Source organism: Microtus oregoni, unplaced genomic scaffold, assembly GCF_018167655.1.
Source record: "Microtus oregoni isolate MIOR12 unplaced genomic scaffold, Mior012 000048F_ref0000485, whole genome shotgun sequence".
In the NCBI taxonomy this organism is placed as follows: domain Eukaryota; kingdom Metazoa; phylum Chordata; class Mammalia; order Rodentia; family Cricetidae; genus Microtus; species Microtus oregoni.
The window spans coordinates 1,918,435-1,931,400 of record NW_024543222.1 but is presented as its reverse complement, the minus strand read 5'-3'; the positions used below and the strand labels follow the sequence as shown (position 1 = coordinate 1,931,400).

The following is a 12,966-nucleotide window of genomic DNA, read 5'->3' as shown; positions in this document are numbered from 1 at the left end:
TTGTGCATGTGTATGCTCATGTGTGCATGGGAGTGCCTGTGTGTATGTTTGTGCGTGTGTGCCCGTCCACCAGTATACAGTTTTAAGCCTCTTATCTAGGCAGAGGTCTGTGTCTGTCAGGCTAAGGACCCAGGTCAGGCTAAGGACCAAGCATCAGGAATTAGAAAGGGATAACATCCAGGCCATTGAACCCCTCTGAGCATTATGAGACATTCCTACTCAACTCACCGTATGTGGCACCCTTACACCCCAAGCTGCCCCCTGGCATGGCCTGGGAGTCCCTAGGAACTGGCCACATGCTTCAACTGGACCTTGAGTGGGGTGGCTGTGGCAGTCACAAGCCTGTTGCTAAAGGTTCACACCCAACCAACTCTGGGACCTTCGACAGCCCAGGGTCAGACAGCACTGCGGGGCCATGGGCCTATGGCTCCTTGTCTCTTGTTGCTCCTGAGCCGTGGATGTGGACAGTGGCTAGAGTTGGTGCAGCTGGGCGGTGGGAGAGAGAGAGGGAGAGAAGGACAGAGGGAGGGAGCGATGTTAGTTAGCTGATGGGCTTGGGACGAGATGGGAAAGACAGAGCCTCCTTAGAGGGCCCCCACAGAGGGACTTCCCCCATCCTGCTCAGCCTATAGCCCCGCAACAGAGACTTCTTCCGTGTTGACGACAGATGTCTGCTGTGGGATTCCCCTCTGTGTGCTGTGAATACCATTGGTCAATGAATAAAGGCGCTTTGGCCTACAGCAGGGCAGAATTGAGTAAGTCACTGGAGGAGAAAGACGCCCACACACTGCTACTGGTAAACCACAAGCCCCGTGGTAAAATATAAAATAATAAAAATGGGTTAATTTGAGATGTAAGAGCTAGGTAGAAATACGCTTAAGCTATTGGCCAAACAGTATTGCAATTAATATAGTTTCTGTGTGATTATTTGGGTCTGGGTGGCCTAGAAATGAACAAGCAGTCTCTGTCTACAGATGGCATGTGAGCAGTGAATGGCAGGGCCTAGAGAGCTTCTGCTCCCCTCTTCACTCGCTCCTCTTCAGGGGCTCTCTCTGCCCTGGTCTCTATCAGCCTTCACACCCACCTGGAGTGACTGCCACACTCCAGAGGAGACGTGGGACATGGAGATAGTTTTTTTTTTTTTTTTTTTTTTTTTCAAGACAGGGTTTCTCTGTAGCTTTTGGTGCATGCCTGTCCCGGAACTAGCTCTTGTAGACCAGGCTGGCCTCGAACTCCCAGAGATCCACCTGCCTTTGCCTCCCGAGTGCTGGGATTAAAGGCGTGCGCCACCACCGCCCGGCAACTTGGAGATAGTTTTAACCCCATGGAACCATCAGTAGGTTATCCCAGGCCTCTGGGACAGCAGAGTCTAGCAGGTGTGGAGCCTGCAGTGATCCGGCACAGCCCCCCTATACCGCTCTGCCCGGCCCTACCTGGAGCTTCAAGTAGGTCTCCTCCGGCATCTCCTCCCCATAGGTCTTGAGCAGTTCGATGGTCTGCTTCAGGGGCTCGAACATGCTGTCAGTGGCCACCTGCCTCTCCTTGACTTTCATCAAGTGCCCCATCACCTCCACAAGCCCGTCATAGTCCCCCTCCTTTAATGGCTTCTTGAGGCCTGATTGAGTGACGGTCATGAAGCCTTCAAGTTCAGCCAGACTGCAGGAAGAGGGGACGCTCTGAGAGGGCTTGACTCCTCCCAGGGCGCCACCTCAATGTCAGCTTAGTAAGGACACTTGACTGCCATGCAAGGTGCCACCTGAGAAGGGACAACCGCTTCCTCCATATGCCCCCTCAGCCTAGACACACAAAGATCCTAGCAGCTTAGACCAGGCTGATTCTTGAGTCTTAACTTAAAGCCACAGCCCAGAGCGACCAGCGAGGCTCCCAGATGGAGCACATGCTCATGTCGCTGCCCCGATGCTACAATTCCTGGCGGACTGTCCCAGCAGCCTTCCCGCCAGACCACACGAGGGGTATGTGGCTTCTCCCCTTGGCTTCCCCCTCCTACCTGCCCCAGACTGGTCACACACCTAACCACAAGCAGAGGCGGAAGGCCCCCATTGGCCAAGTTCCTGGTTTCTCTCCCAGGCTGTCCCGGGGAGACTTGGGTGTCTCTGCAGAGGGTCGCACGAGCGGTCTCACCTGTTGATGACGTGGTTGCTCAGGTATCGCTTGAACAGCAGACTCCAACGCTTGATGATGTTGAGCAAGGCCTGCTTGAAGGGGCGGCAGTCACACTGAAGCCAGCCATGGAAAACCTTGGTGTTCTCACACCTGGACACCTCCTCGTACAGTTTCTCGTAGGAGTCGATCTGCCCAACACAGGCCATGGGCTCCGTCAGCCGTGGCCGCGCTTACCCTGGGAGCCTGCTTTCTGTCTGACTCGGAAGGGCAGCCAGGGGGCCCAGGTGCTAACACCACCCAGCTACCTATTTGCCCTTGTGCCAGCATCCCAGGGTGCCTTCTGCTCCACCCCTACAAGGGGACAGTCAGACGGAGGGGAATAGGACTGGGAAGCCCCTCAGCTCGTGGAAGTGCTTGCCCACTTCCACTCTGGGCCACCCCATCCCGGTGAGGTGGCTCCCTCTCACTCAGTTTGGAGATCTGTGGGGACAGTCTCATTGTCTGGATTCCAGATGCTCCGACACCTGGTCCCTTGCTGTCCCTAGAGGCCGATTCCTGGACTGCAGACCCCTTGCCTAGAGCCGGCCTGAGTGTGGGACTCTTACTGGGCTCTCACAGAGTCTTACACTCAGGATCAACAGTCGCCTGTCCTAGTCACACAGGACAGAACAGCAGCCAGCTCAGCACAGGACCCTCACCAAGCTAACTGAAGCCATTTCTGCTATGAGCCTGCTGAAGGCTCTTCTCGGAGCCTTGGCACAGAGAAACCCTCCTGGAACACTAGTGCTCCCCCATGCGGCGTGCTGTGGTATAGCATGATTACTCCTCCTAGCCTCATCAGCCCTGAGCGACTGTAAAACCCACATCTTAATCACGCACCACCCAGGTTTCAAATGAGGCTCCTAGGCTGTTCACCAGAAGATGCAGGAGAGGGCATGGCGGAGGACAATGCATACAGTTCCAGGGTACACACCTGCTGCTGGAACTGAGCCAGGCTGGGCGGCGTCTTGGGGATGGTGTCGTCCACCCGGGTGTCCAGCTCCTCGGGGGTGGGCGCGTGCCCAAAGATGAGGAAGTTCTTCATAAACTCTTGAAGGTCATCCACCCAGAGGTAGGAGTACCTCTCGAAGGAGTCCTGGTACTCCTCAGCCACCTTCATGGCCCCAATGACCAGGCTGGACACTTCCTCCCGCATCTCGATGAGATCTGAAATGTCCTCCAGGTCTGTCTGCAGGCGTGGAGGTGGGGACAATGGATGGGACATTTGCCTTCCTGAGTCACAGGTTTGCCCCCAACCCGGAAGAGTAGCTCTCTAGGGATGAAGGTGCTCTTAAGTAACCCGGACAGGGAGGGCCTGCCAGGGTGCAGTGCCCCCTTGGTAGAAGTTCTGCTGAGGAAGACTTTGGTCTGTCCCAGCCCACGGTGACAGACCTTGGCTAGGTGACGTGTTTTGGGAAGGGCAACGGGGACACAGACAGGGCCCGCATGGACTGTTTCGGGTGGGAGTGGGCATTTGACAAACAGTAACAAACCCAGAAAATCACCCTCTTGGTAAATCTCAGTCAGGGTTACATAAGAGACGGAAGGCGCTTGGGTCTGCACCTGGCCGTTTATGAGGTCTGTAAATTCCTCACACTATGTGGAACCCTGCACTGGACACTTGCTCCCAGCTGGAGCCCTGCTTCTGGCTAGGAACGCCACGGAGCGTGGTGGGTTTTTTTTTTTTTTTTTGTACATTTCTACATGTTTAACGATTTCTGTTAAGTCTCATTTTTATTTTGCTCTTGGCACCCTTCTGTCCTTCACTAGTTCTTCCTTGTGTAAGTTTAAATCTTCTAGTAAAAGCAGGTGAGTGCACACACATCCCCTCCCCTCCCGCTGCACACAGGACACCGCTTCTCAGCTACTAGAGAATCCGCGCCACCGGGCAGTGCCAACAAGACAGAAACCTAGGGGAGGAAATGGCTCCATGTTGTATAACTATTCTCCAGAATCAAACATCCCTTCTCTGAGGAGGCTCCCCCAGGACTCAGGAGGCAGAGGAAACTCACAAGGGCTAGGAAACTCCTGACACAGGATCCACAAAGATGATCCCCAGGTCATTTGAGCAGTAACTACTGGCAAGAGGGCACTCTCCTACTGACAGGCCACCGGCAATTCCTGCAGGTCGCCCCAGAGATGAAGCTTTCATGAGTTGTCGCCCGTACTTGGGTGGGATTTTTGGGAACACAGCTGCCTTGAACAACCCACAATTCTGTCAGCAATCCCAATAAGCTCACAGGCTCACCAAGCTAGACTTGAGTGGGGCGGGCTCAAGGGGTTACTGTCGGTACTCTATCTGAGGTGGACTGATATTTGTTCTTGTCTCCCCAGGAAAAGTCACCTGACATCCCCTTCATGTCACCTGTCCCTCACATCCCCTTGCCCTCGTCCTGGCTGCCATCAGTAGGCACTCAAAAGTTCAGTGTGCACCCACAGAAAGACTTGTTTCTGTCGGTTTAAATGAGATCCCAGCAGAAACAGTGCCCCAGCCTCACGGGTGTATGGTGATCAGGACGTCTTCCCGGGTCTGGCTCCTTGTCAGTCAGTACTCAGCTGGGGGAACAGACTATCCATCAGAGGGCTCCAGTCTGGGGGACAGACTATCCATCAGAGGGCTCCAGTCTGGGGGAACAGATTACCCATCAGAGGGCTCCAGTCTAGGGGACAGACTACCCATCAGAGGGCTCCAGTCTGGGGGAACAGACTACCCATCAGAGGGCTCCAGTCTGGGGGAACAGATTACCCATCAGAGGGCTCCAGTCTGGGGGACAGACTACCCATCAGAGGGCTCCAGTCTGGGGGAACAGACTACCCATCAGAGGGCTCCAGTCTGGGGGAACAGACTACCCATCAGAGGGCTCCAGTCTAGGGGACAGACTACCCATCAGAGGGCTCCAGTCTGGGGGAACAGACTACCCATCAGAGGGCTCCAGTCTGGGGGAACAGACTACCCATCAGAGGGCTCCAGTGTGGGAGTGACACCGGAACTCTCTCCAATCTGTGTTCCACTGTACCCACAAATGTCCGAGCAGTCTGCCTGCTCCCCCACATCACACTCCTGTGCCCAGAACTGGACCACACTTGGCAATCAATACACTCAGATCAGGCGGGTAGGGATGGTAGCAGATGGCATCTGGGAGAGTTAATCTCCATCGTCGGCTTGACCAGGTTTAGAATCACCTCTGGGTATGGCTGTGGAAACTTCTAGAGTGGCTGAACGCAGGCGGCATCATTCCCAGGCTGTTTTATCAGGGAGAAAGCCCGCTGAATACCAAAACCATCACTCTCTGCTTCCCGGCTGCAAACACAGCCCTGGCAACCCGACAGGACATAACCACACCAATCGCTTTCTGAGCTGTCGTCACCAAACTCTGCTGAGCTAGGCCATAACCAGCTGGTACCCACCCAAGCAGGGAGACGCAGAAAGGTGGCAATGGACCCAGGCTGACCTTGTAGTTGATTCTGCCCTTGGCCAGGCGAGGGATGAGCCTGGCCACATTGTAGAGGTCATTGATGAGGCCCTCGATCAGCACCAGGAAGCCATCCTCTCCGCCCATCTCCAGAGATGGGTTGTACGTCAGCCCTTCCTCATCCAGCTCCATGCGGATCTCAAACAGGGGAGCGACGCTCTCCTGAAACAGGTCATGGGGGCTTAGGGTCTCGGCTGCTGCTAAATGAGGCCCAGCTGCCCACTCCGGGCTCCGGTTAATGAGCGGCTCTCTCTTGCGGGCTCAGACCACGTCAGCCCTGTGCACAGCCGTGGGCTCGAGGCAGCAAGGACAGGATGGGGAAGAGTGCGTGCGTGAAAGCAGATGGCTGAGCTCAGTGCTGCCAGTCCCCGGCTGCCCGGCCCTGGGAGCGTCATTTCACGGAAAGCCAGCATTACCATTTTATAGGGTGGAGACTGAGGCTGCCCGTCACTCCTAGGACACGGAGTGCGTAGGGCTAGGCAAGTCCTCATCTCCCCACATGGCTGCAGCCAGTCCATACCTGGACACCTCTGGTGAGGCTGCAAAGTCACAGGGCACAGGACCCATCTGCCAGGAGAGCTACCGAGGTTTACTCGTTTACTCTGGGGCTCTTCCCATGATATCAGAGGTTCTCGGGTTGTGTGCCATGGGCTGCAAGTGGCTAGGCTGTCCTTTCTGTGGTCACCTCAGACTCAGGAGGTCCCATCAGATCTGTGACAGATAGACTCTGCCCCCTTTCCCCCAAATTCTCTATGATGACGAGAGCTGTTTGCTAGCATTGAGAGGGACTTTAGGGTATCAATGGTCAGTCAGCATGAAGGATAGCCGGGCTTTTCTGAGCACTAACGCAGAGTTTGGCTCCTGCCAGGGGGTCAGGGCCATTGGGAACTCTCTGACAGTGTCAAGGAGGAATATTCATGGTTTTGATGGCGATGCCCCTTGATCTGCCACTGTAAATGACACCTTGACAGTTTACCACTGATGCTTAGCAACCATGTGGAGTTGCTTTGTGAGCCTTATGGCTGGGAGTAAGGCCTCCTGGCACCAACAGACTTCCGGGTCTACAGTTTGTCAGGGTTGTGGTTGACATGGCTCTTTCAATAAGGCTGTGTGGGCAGATGGGCAAAACTCTGACCCTGAGACTGGATTCTGACGACAGTGGACTTGAGGCTGCCAGCCTCTACCTTTCAGCCTTTCCTTCTTCCTCCATGAAATGATACAACATTAAGGTCTGCTCCAGCAGGGCCCCTGGCTGACCTTAGACTGTGAGCTGCGTATCCGTCTATCGTCTGTAACCCACTCACCCTCCAGCACTCAGCTACAGCAGCAGAAAACTCACTAAGACAACCACTGACCGGCAGTGGAGATGCGTGCTGGGTTCACTCATGACCCAGATGCCCTCTGTGGCTTGTGGGAGGCCCCTCTCGATGCTACCACCCTGTCTTCTGCGGGGTTCCAGGAGGTCTTTGCCTTCTCCTTCAGGATCTTTTAGGAACTGTCGCATTAAGGTGTAGAACCGGAATGTCCCCAGGAGCTCCCGTGTCCCTGGGTAGCAGTGATGGGACCATGTGAACTCTGACCTCTTTGATAGACTAATCCGTTGATGGAGTTGTGGCTTAAAGGATTTGGGGAATGGGTTTGGTCATGAAGGAGAGCTTCCTCTTACTTCCTGGCTGCCGTGGTGTGAGCAACTTGGCTCCATCCACGGCTCCCTGCCGTGGGACTCTGCGCACCACAGCCCAGAAGCAACGGACTGGAGTCTTTGAGATGGCGAGCTATAAACTAGATCTTTCTTCTTTGAAGTTATGCCTCAGGCTCTCAGGCATTTTGTCACGGTAGCAAAACAGTGACTGATACACCAGTCACAGGGCACGGTAGGGAAGGTGTCATCCCCCCGGAGGACACAACTCAGTGGGCCTCACTAGCACACCTCGGTGACACGAAGTGAAGCTGCTGACATCACGGGGAAGAGCCCCTTCTGCCATAACCACGAGAAGGGAACAGGGCTGCCTGGCATTTACCTGGCAGCAAGGCGGGAGCATTTTCTCAGACCTAGACAGGCATCACAGTGCATTTGGGTTATGGCAGATCTCAGGCGACCGGTCGTCCTGAGGGCCTGGAATTGGGGGTGTTCTCTGGCATGCAGGACCTTTAGTTTTAAAACCAGGGCAAGCTGGGCACCACAAACAGACTTAAAATTTATTAATCCACAAACCTGCCTGCTTTTTTCATCAAGCAAATCAAAAGCATGGATTCCAACACCAAACTCTCTCTCTGTCTCTCTCTGTCTCTCTGTCTCTCTCTCTGTCTCTGTCTCTCTGTCTCTGTCTCTCTCTCTGTCTCTCTGTCTCTCTCTCTCTCTCTCTCTCTCTCTCTCTCTCTCACACACACACACACACACACACACACACACACACCAATAACTTACGTCCATAGTCATGTTGTCCATCAAGTAATTCAGAGATTTGCGGATGAAACGATCAAACTCGTCTAAGACCATGCTGTCGATATAGTTGACATAGTCCTTCCAGGACTGGCTGGTTGTGTCTGCTCTGAACAGTTCCGCATTTTCCTGCATATGGAAGCACACCATTGGCTGCGATCTCACTGACGCCCACGACAAGATGCATCATCCTTGTCTTTGACCGTTTGGTTCAGAGACACTCAGAGCAGACGTTTTAAGTTCTTCTAATGTGTTGGGCTCATGAAGGCTTCATGTAGGGAGCTTACCCCCCACCATCCTGTAAGGTATGCCTCTTCTAATCTTTTAGTGTTCAGCTCAGACGTCACCTCCTCCTAAAGGCTGTCCCTTGAGCATCCCTGACCCTACCCACATTCTCCTTAGCAACCTGCTGTTTCTACTACTACTACGGCACAAGCAGCAGCTCTCAGTTATCTTGTCTTTGGTCTGTATCTTCCTTCGGTGGCCATCTTTCTGACAAGGAGCCTCAGTTATCCTTTTTGCAATTGTACCTCTGATGCTTGGCAGTATTTGGGTCACACGTGGTAAAGGGCTTGATGCACAGGGGAGGGAGGGACGGACGGACGGATGGATGGATGGATGGATGGACGGACGTACGGATGGGTTGATGGGTGGGCCAACAAGTAGGTAAATGGATGGGTGGCTGTATGGCTACAAATATTGATGGGAGGAGAACTGGGTGGGAGGCGAATGAATAGAAGAGTGGATGAGTGGGTGGGTAGATGGATAGATAGATAGATAGGCAGATGAATGGATGGGTACATGAGTGGATGGGTTGAGGATGAATGGAGGGGTGGATGAGGGAAAGGATGGACGGACAGACGGATGGATGGATGGATGGATGGATGGATGGAAGGATGGAAGGATGGATGGATGGAATGAAGAATGGTCGGATGGACAGACGGATGGACAGATGGATGGATAGAGAAGTATGTAATAGACAGAAGAGGGACAATGGGTAGATCTACAAGACACTGAGTGCTACAGGATCCGTTGCAAAGATGAATGTAACCCGGCCTGTATTCTCAGGCCAAGGAGAAAGGAGCCAGAGTCACAGGTAACTTTAGTGTGGGGTAGAAAGAAATGGCCCGAGTAGCTGTCACAGTGGTGGATGGAATGGATATGTTAACAAAGCCCAGTAAGCAGGCAGCACTGTCTTGCTGAAGCTGGAACTGGTGAGGTTGTTCTCATTGACTCTCTGGCGTCCATTCCACTCAGCCTTGCTCCTCCTGCTGGGCTTCTATCAAACACACCCACTTTCTAGATGGCAAAGCAGGTGTGTAGCCCATCTGCCTGACACACGCTGGCTGTGATGTGCCGCATGCACACAGGGGAGAACTTATGTGTCCACTGTCTACACTCATGGATGGGGAACCCATGAAGGATATACACAAACGCTCGGCAGCCTGTCCCTATTGGCCTAGGGTGATGACGTCACAAGTCCATATGTACTGTAGGGCAGGTGCTGGTGGTGCTCTGGCCACCAGAACAGGGATAGGAAACAACAGTGACCCTCAGGCTTTGAGGCTCAGCAAACGCAGCCAACTGCTGCTCTTGGGTCAGGCCATCTAATAGACTCTGTGGCCATTACTACAGTTGTTGTCTGTCATTTTAAAATAAAATGTTCAGCTGGGCGTCCTCTCTCTCACCTCCACAAAGAGCAAGCAGCTTCCAAAGACCCCCCCCCCCATCCCAAGGGTCTCCTTACTGTGACTTGGATTCTTCACCTGCCCCCAGGGTCTCCTTACCGCGACCATGGCTTGGATTCTCACGCCCGCATCCTTGACGGCAGCATAGCGCTTGTTCAGGTTGGCCACCCTTCCGTCCAGGTCCAGCAGGGCCTCCTTCTTGTTGTCCTTCCTCTCAAATAGGGGGTTGGCTGACCAGTCCTGGTGAGAAGTCACAAGAGTGATGCACTTGGCTTGGCCCCTATTCCACGTTCTCTTGGGCGTGGGCCTCCTTGTCCCTTGCCAGCCTTTCGCTGTGCCCCCCTGTGCACCTGTGCCTAACTTCCTCTTGGGGACACAAGTGTGCCATTCAAGTGAAAACAGTGGTGAGGGGTAACATTGCTTTTCCACTTTTGTTTTAAATTTAGGTTTTATTTCTGTTTGTCTGTATGTTCACCGCATGCATGGAGCGCCCACAGAACAGAAGAGGGTGTCGAATCCCCTGGAACTAGAATTAGAGGTAGCTGTGAGCCACCCGGTGTGGGTGCTGGGAACAGAGCCCGGGTCCTCTGCAGGAGTAGCAGTGTTCTTAGCTGCTGAGCCATCTTTCAGCCTCCCATCTTTTTGTTTTTATTGTTGGTGGTGGTGCTTTGTTTGCTTTCTGAGGCAGGGTCTTCCTGCCTACACCTGGGTGGGCCTCAACCTCGGGATCCCTGCTTCAGTTTCCCGAGACTTCAGGATTAATATACTTAGGGCGTAGCTGCCTGTCCCCCTGCCCTGCACATGAATGTGTGGTGGCTCTGACACATAATAAAATTATATATCTGAGAATTGACGGGAGGAAAGATTTTTTTTTTTTTTTTTTTTTTGGATTTTTCGAGACAGGGTTTCTCCGTAGCTTTTGGTTCCTGTCCTGGAACTAGCTCTTGTAGACCAGGCTGGCCTCGAACTCACAGAGATCCACCTGCCTCTGCCTCCCGAGTGCTGGGATTAAAGGCGTGCGCCACCACCGCCCGGCTCGGAGGAAAGGTTTTTTAAAAAGACTTCTTGGCCTGGGGAGGATAAATGCTTGTCGTGCAAGCCTGATGACCTCAACACAGAACCCCAGCACCCGTGTAAAGTCTGGGTGCTCCAGTGCATGTCTGTAAGCCTGATGAAGGGCTGGGGGCAGGGGCGGCTGCATCCTGGAACTCATTGGGTAGCCAGGTTAGTCAGCTGGGAACTCCAGGCTCAGGAGCCCTGTCTCTAAAGGTCAAGGTGGAAAGCACCCAGGGAAGATACCTGATATTAACCTCCATTCGCCACATGTGCACCACATACACACACACATTCAATGTATGTGCACAGACCTGCACACACCAAACACACACGTACTCTCAACTTCCTTTTGAACATATAGCCACAAATGTTTCTCAAATTAAGGCCACTGAGACCCATGAGGGAGGCTAGAGAAGGGTCCCTCAGCTTTCTGGAAATTGTTCGAGGTGGAAGAACTGCCGTCTGTCTTCCCCATCGAGCAGGGTGCCTCTTCTCTGACTGGCTGTGTCCCTGCCTAGCACAGCCAGGGCCCCGCACAGTCTATTGAGAGCAACAGAATGGAGCCGAGTCAGTTCTGCTGAGGGACCAGGCTCCTTCTGCTTTGGGAGCACACTGATGTCACGGTCCAGAACATTAGGTGGAGTTCCCTGGCTGCCCAACACACAGCAGCACCTGCCGGAGGCCTCCACACAGCCCTGGCACCTTGCCCTTGGCGGCTCACTCACCTGCATAGCCTGTCTGATCCCTTCTATGTTCTGCTTGGCTTTCTGCATCCGGTTCTGCAGATTGTACAGGACCTCCCGCATGTCCTGGATGTACTGAAACACGTCTGCAACACAAAGCATGAACAACGTGACCCCCAGGAAAGGCCCGCAAAGAGCCACACCCTTCACACCCTTCTTAGACAGGCTCAGTACTCCACGGGGATGCTTCTGCAGCTGCAGCGTCCCACTCTAGAGCATGAAGCGCAAGTTGCCCTTGTTGATTTCCCTGGAGTAAAATGGCGGAAGTCACTCACAGTCTGCCACTGTGGTCATAGGTTGTCTTCACTGCTCAGTGTGTGGGTCCTGCCTCACCCCCAGGCTCCTGGGACTGAAGCCCTCTCTTACTATGAGTGGGGGGGGGAGGAGGCTGGGCATAAAGCTGCCATAGCCTGGGGTAGGAGGAGGGCTGTGCTCTACGGCAGCTGGAGGGTGAGGGAAGGAACGTATCCACCTTCTAAAGGAGCATTCAAGGGGGCCTGCATGCCTTACATATGGTGACATTTGGTCCCACCCTCCAGCTGAGACAGTGGAGCCCAGTGGGACTGAAAAGAGTGGCTAAAGGCACAGCAAAGGTCTCAGGAGGAAGAGAGTAACAGAAGGTGGCTTGTCCAGACCTCAGAGGGCACCCAGGGTTGCAGGGGGAGTTAGGGCCACGTCTCGTTTGCTGGTGGGATGGAGGAAGGAGACCCTGCCACCCCGCATCCTTCCTCTCCTTCAGCATCTGCCTCTAACAACAGGGACAATATGTCTTCCCTACTGACTTGCTAAGTGCCTGTGGTAGACATGAGGAAGACCAAGTCTGGGTCTCCCATCTGGAAATGGTTGGACTCTTGGCAGCTCCCTAAGGGTCTTTGCCCGTTCTGTGAGTGACAGGGACAGGCTTTGTGGCCTGGGCGAGGAGGTGGGCGACAGCAATTCAAGCGACTCTCTGGAGCCTGGAGGCAGAAGTGGCTTCCCCGGAGTGCCAGAGGCAGGGGCTGCCCAGGTAAACCCCCAGAGCAAAGGGGGCCTAGGTACTTTCGCCATTCCAGAAGAGTGTCGTCTCGGCACTCATCAGCTTGACGTCAATTGCTTCCAGTTCTGACTTGATCAGTGGGAATTCCACATCCATCACTGTCGTCTTTATCTGCGGAAGGAAGGCTGCGGAGTTAGGAGTTTGCTCCCAAATCTTTATTCTAGACTGTCTAGAGTTCAACAGCATGAAGGGCCACTTACAAATGCCGCCACAATCAGTATTGTCTTGGAATTATGTCAAATGTCATGCTGGGGCTGGAGAGATGCTACAATGGTTAAGAGTGCACATTACTCTTCCAGAGGGACCCGAGTTCAATTCCCAGCACTCACGTCAGGTGGCTCACAGCTGGAACTCCTGCTGCAGA

At 53.8% G+C, this 12,966-nt stretch overlaps 1 protein-coding gene across 2 annotated transcripts in view; it reads right to left on the bottom strand.

Annotated features, from left to right (window-relative positions):
• The window catches only part of Dnah17 (dynein axonemal heavy chain 17), a 107,600-nt gene that overhangs the window by 80,851 nt on the left and 13,783 nt on the right, over window positions 1-12,966 (bottom strand). For both annotated transcript variants that reach the window (XM_041635881.1, XM_041635880.1), the window contains exons 14-21: window positions 12,605-12,713; window positions 11,549-11,652; window positions 9,867-10,007; window positions 8,065-8,208; window positions 5,616-5,798; window positions 3,098-3,352; window positions 2,143-2,312; window positions 1,434-1,656 (exon numbers count right to left, since the gene is read on the bottom strand). In XM_041635881.1, the coding sequence (XP_041491815.1) occupies window positions 1,434-1,656; window positions 2,143-2,312; window positions 3,098-3,352; window positions 5,616-5,798; window positions 8,065-8,208; window positions 9,867-10,007; window positions 11,549-11,652; window positions 12,605-12,713 (1,329 nt within the window). The remainder of the gene's footprint in view (window positions 1-1,433; window positions 1,657-2,142; window positions 2,313-3,097; window positions 3,353-5,615; window positions 5,799-8,064; window positions 8,209-9,866; window positions 10,008-11,548; window positions 11,653-12,604; window positions 12,714-12,966) is intronic.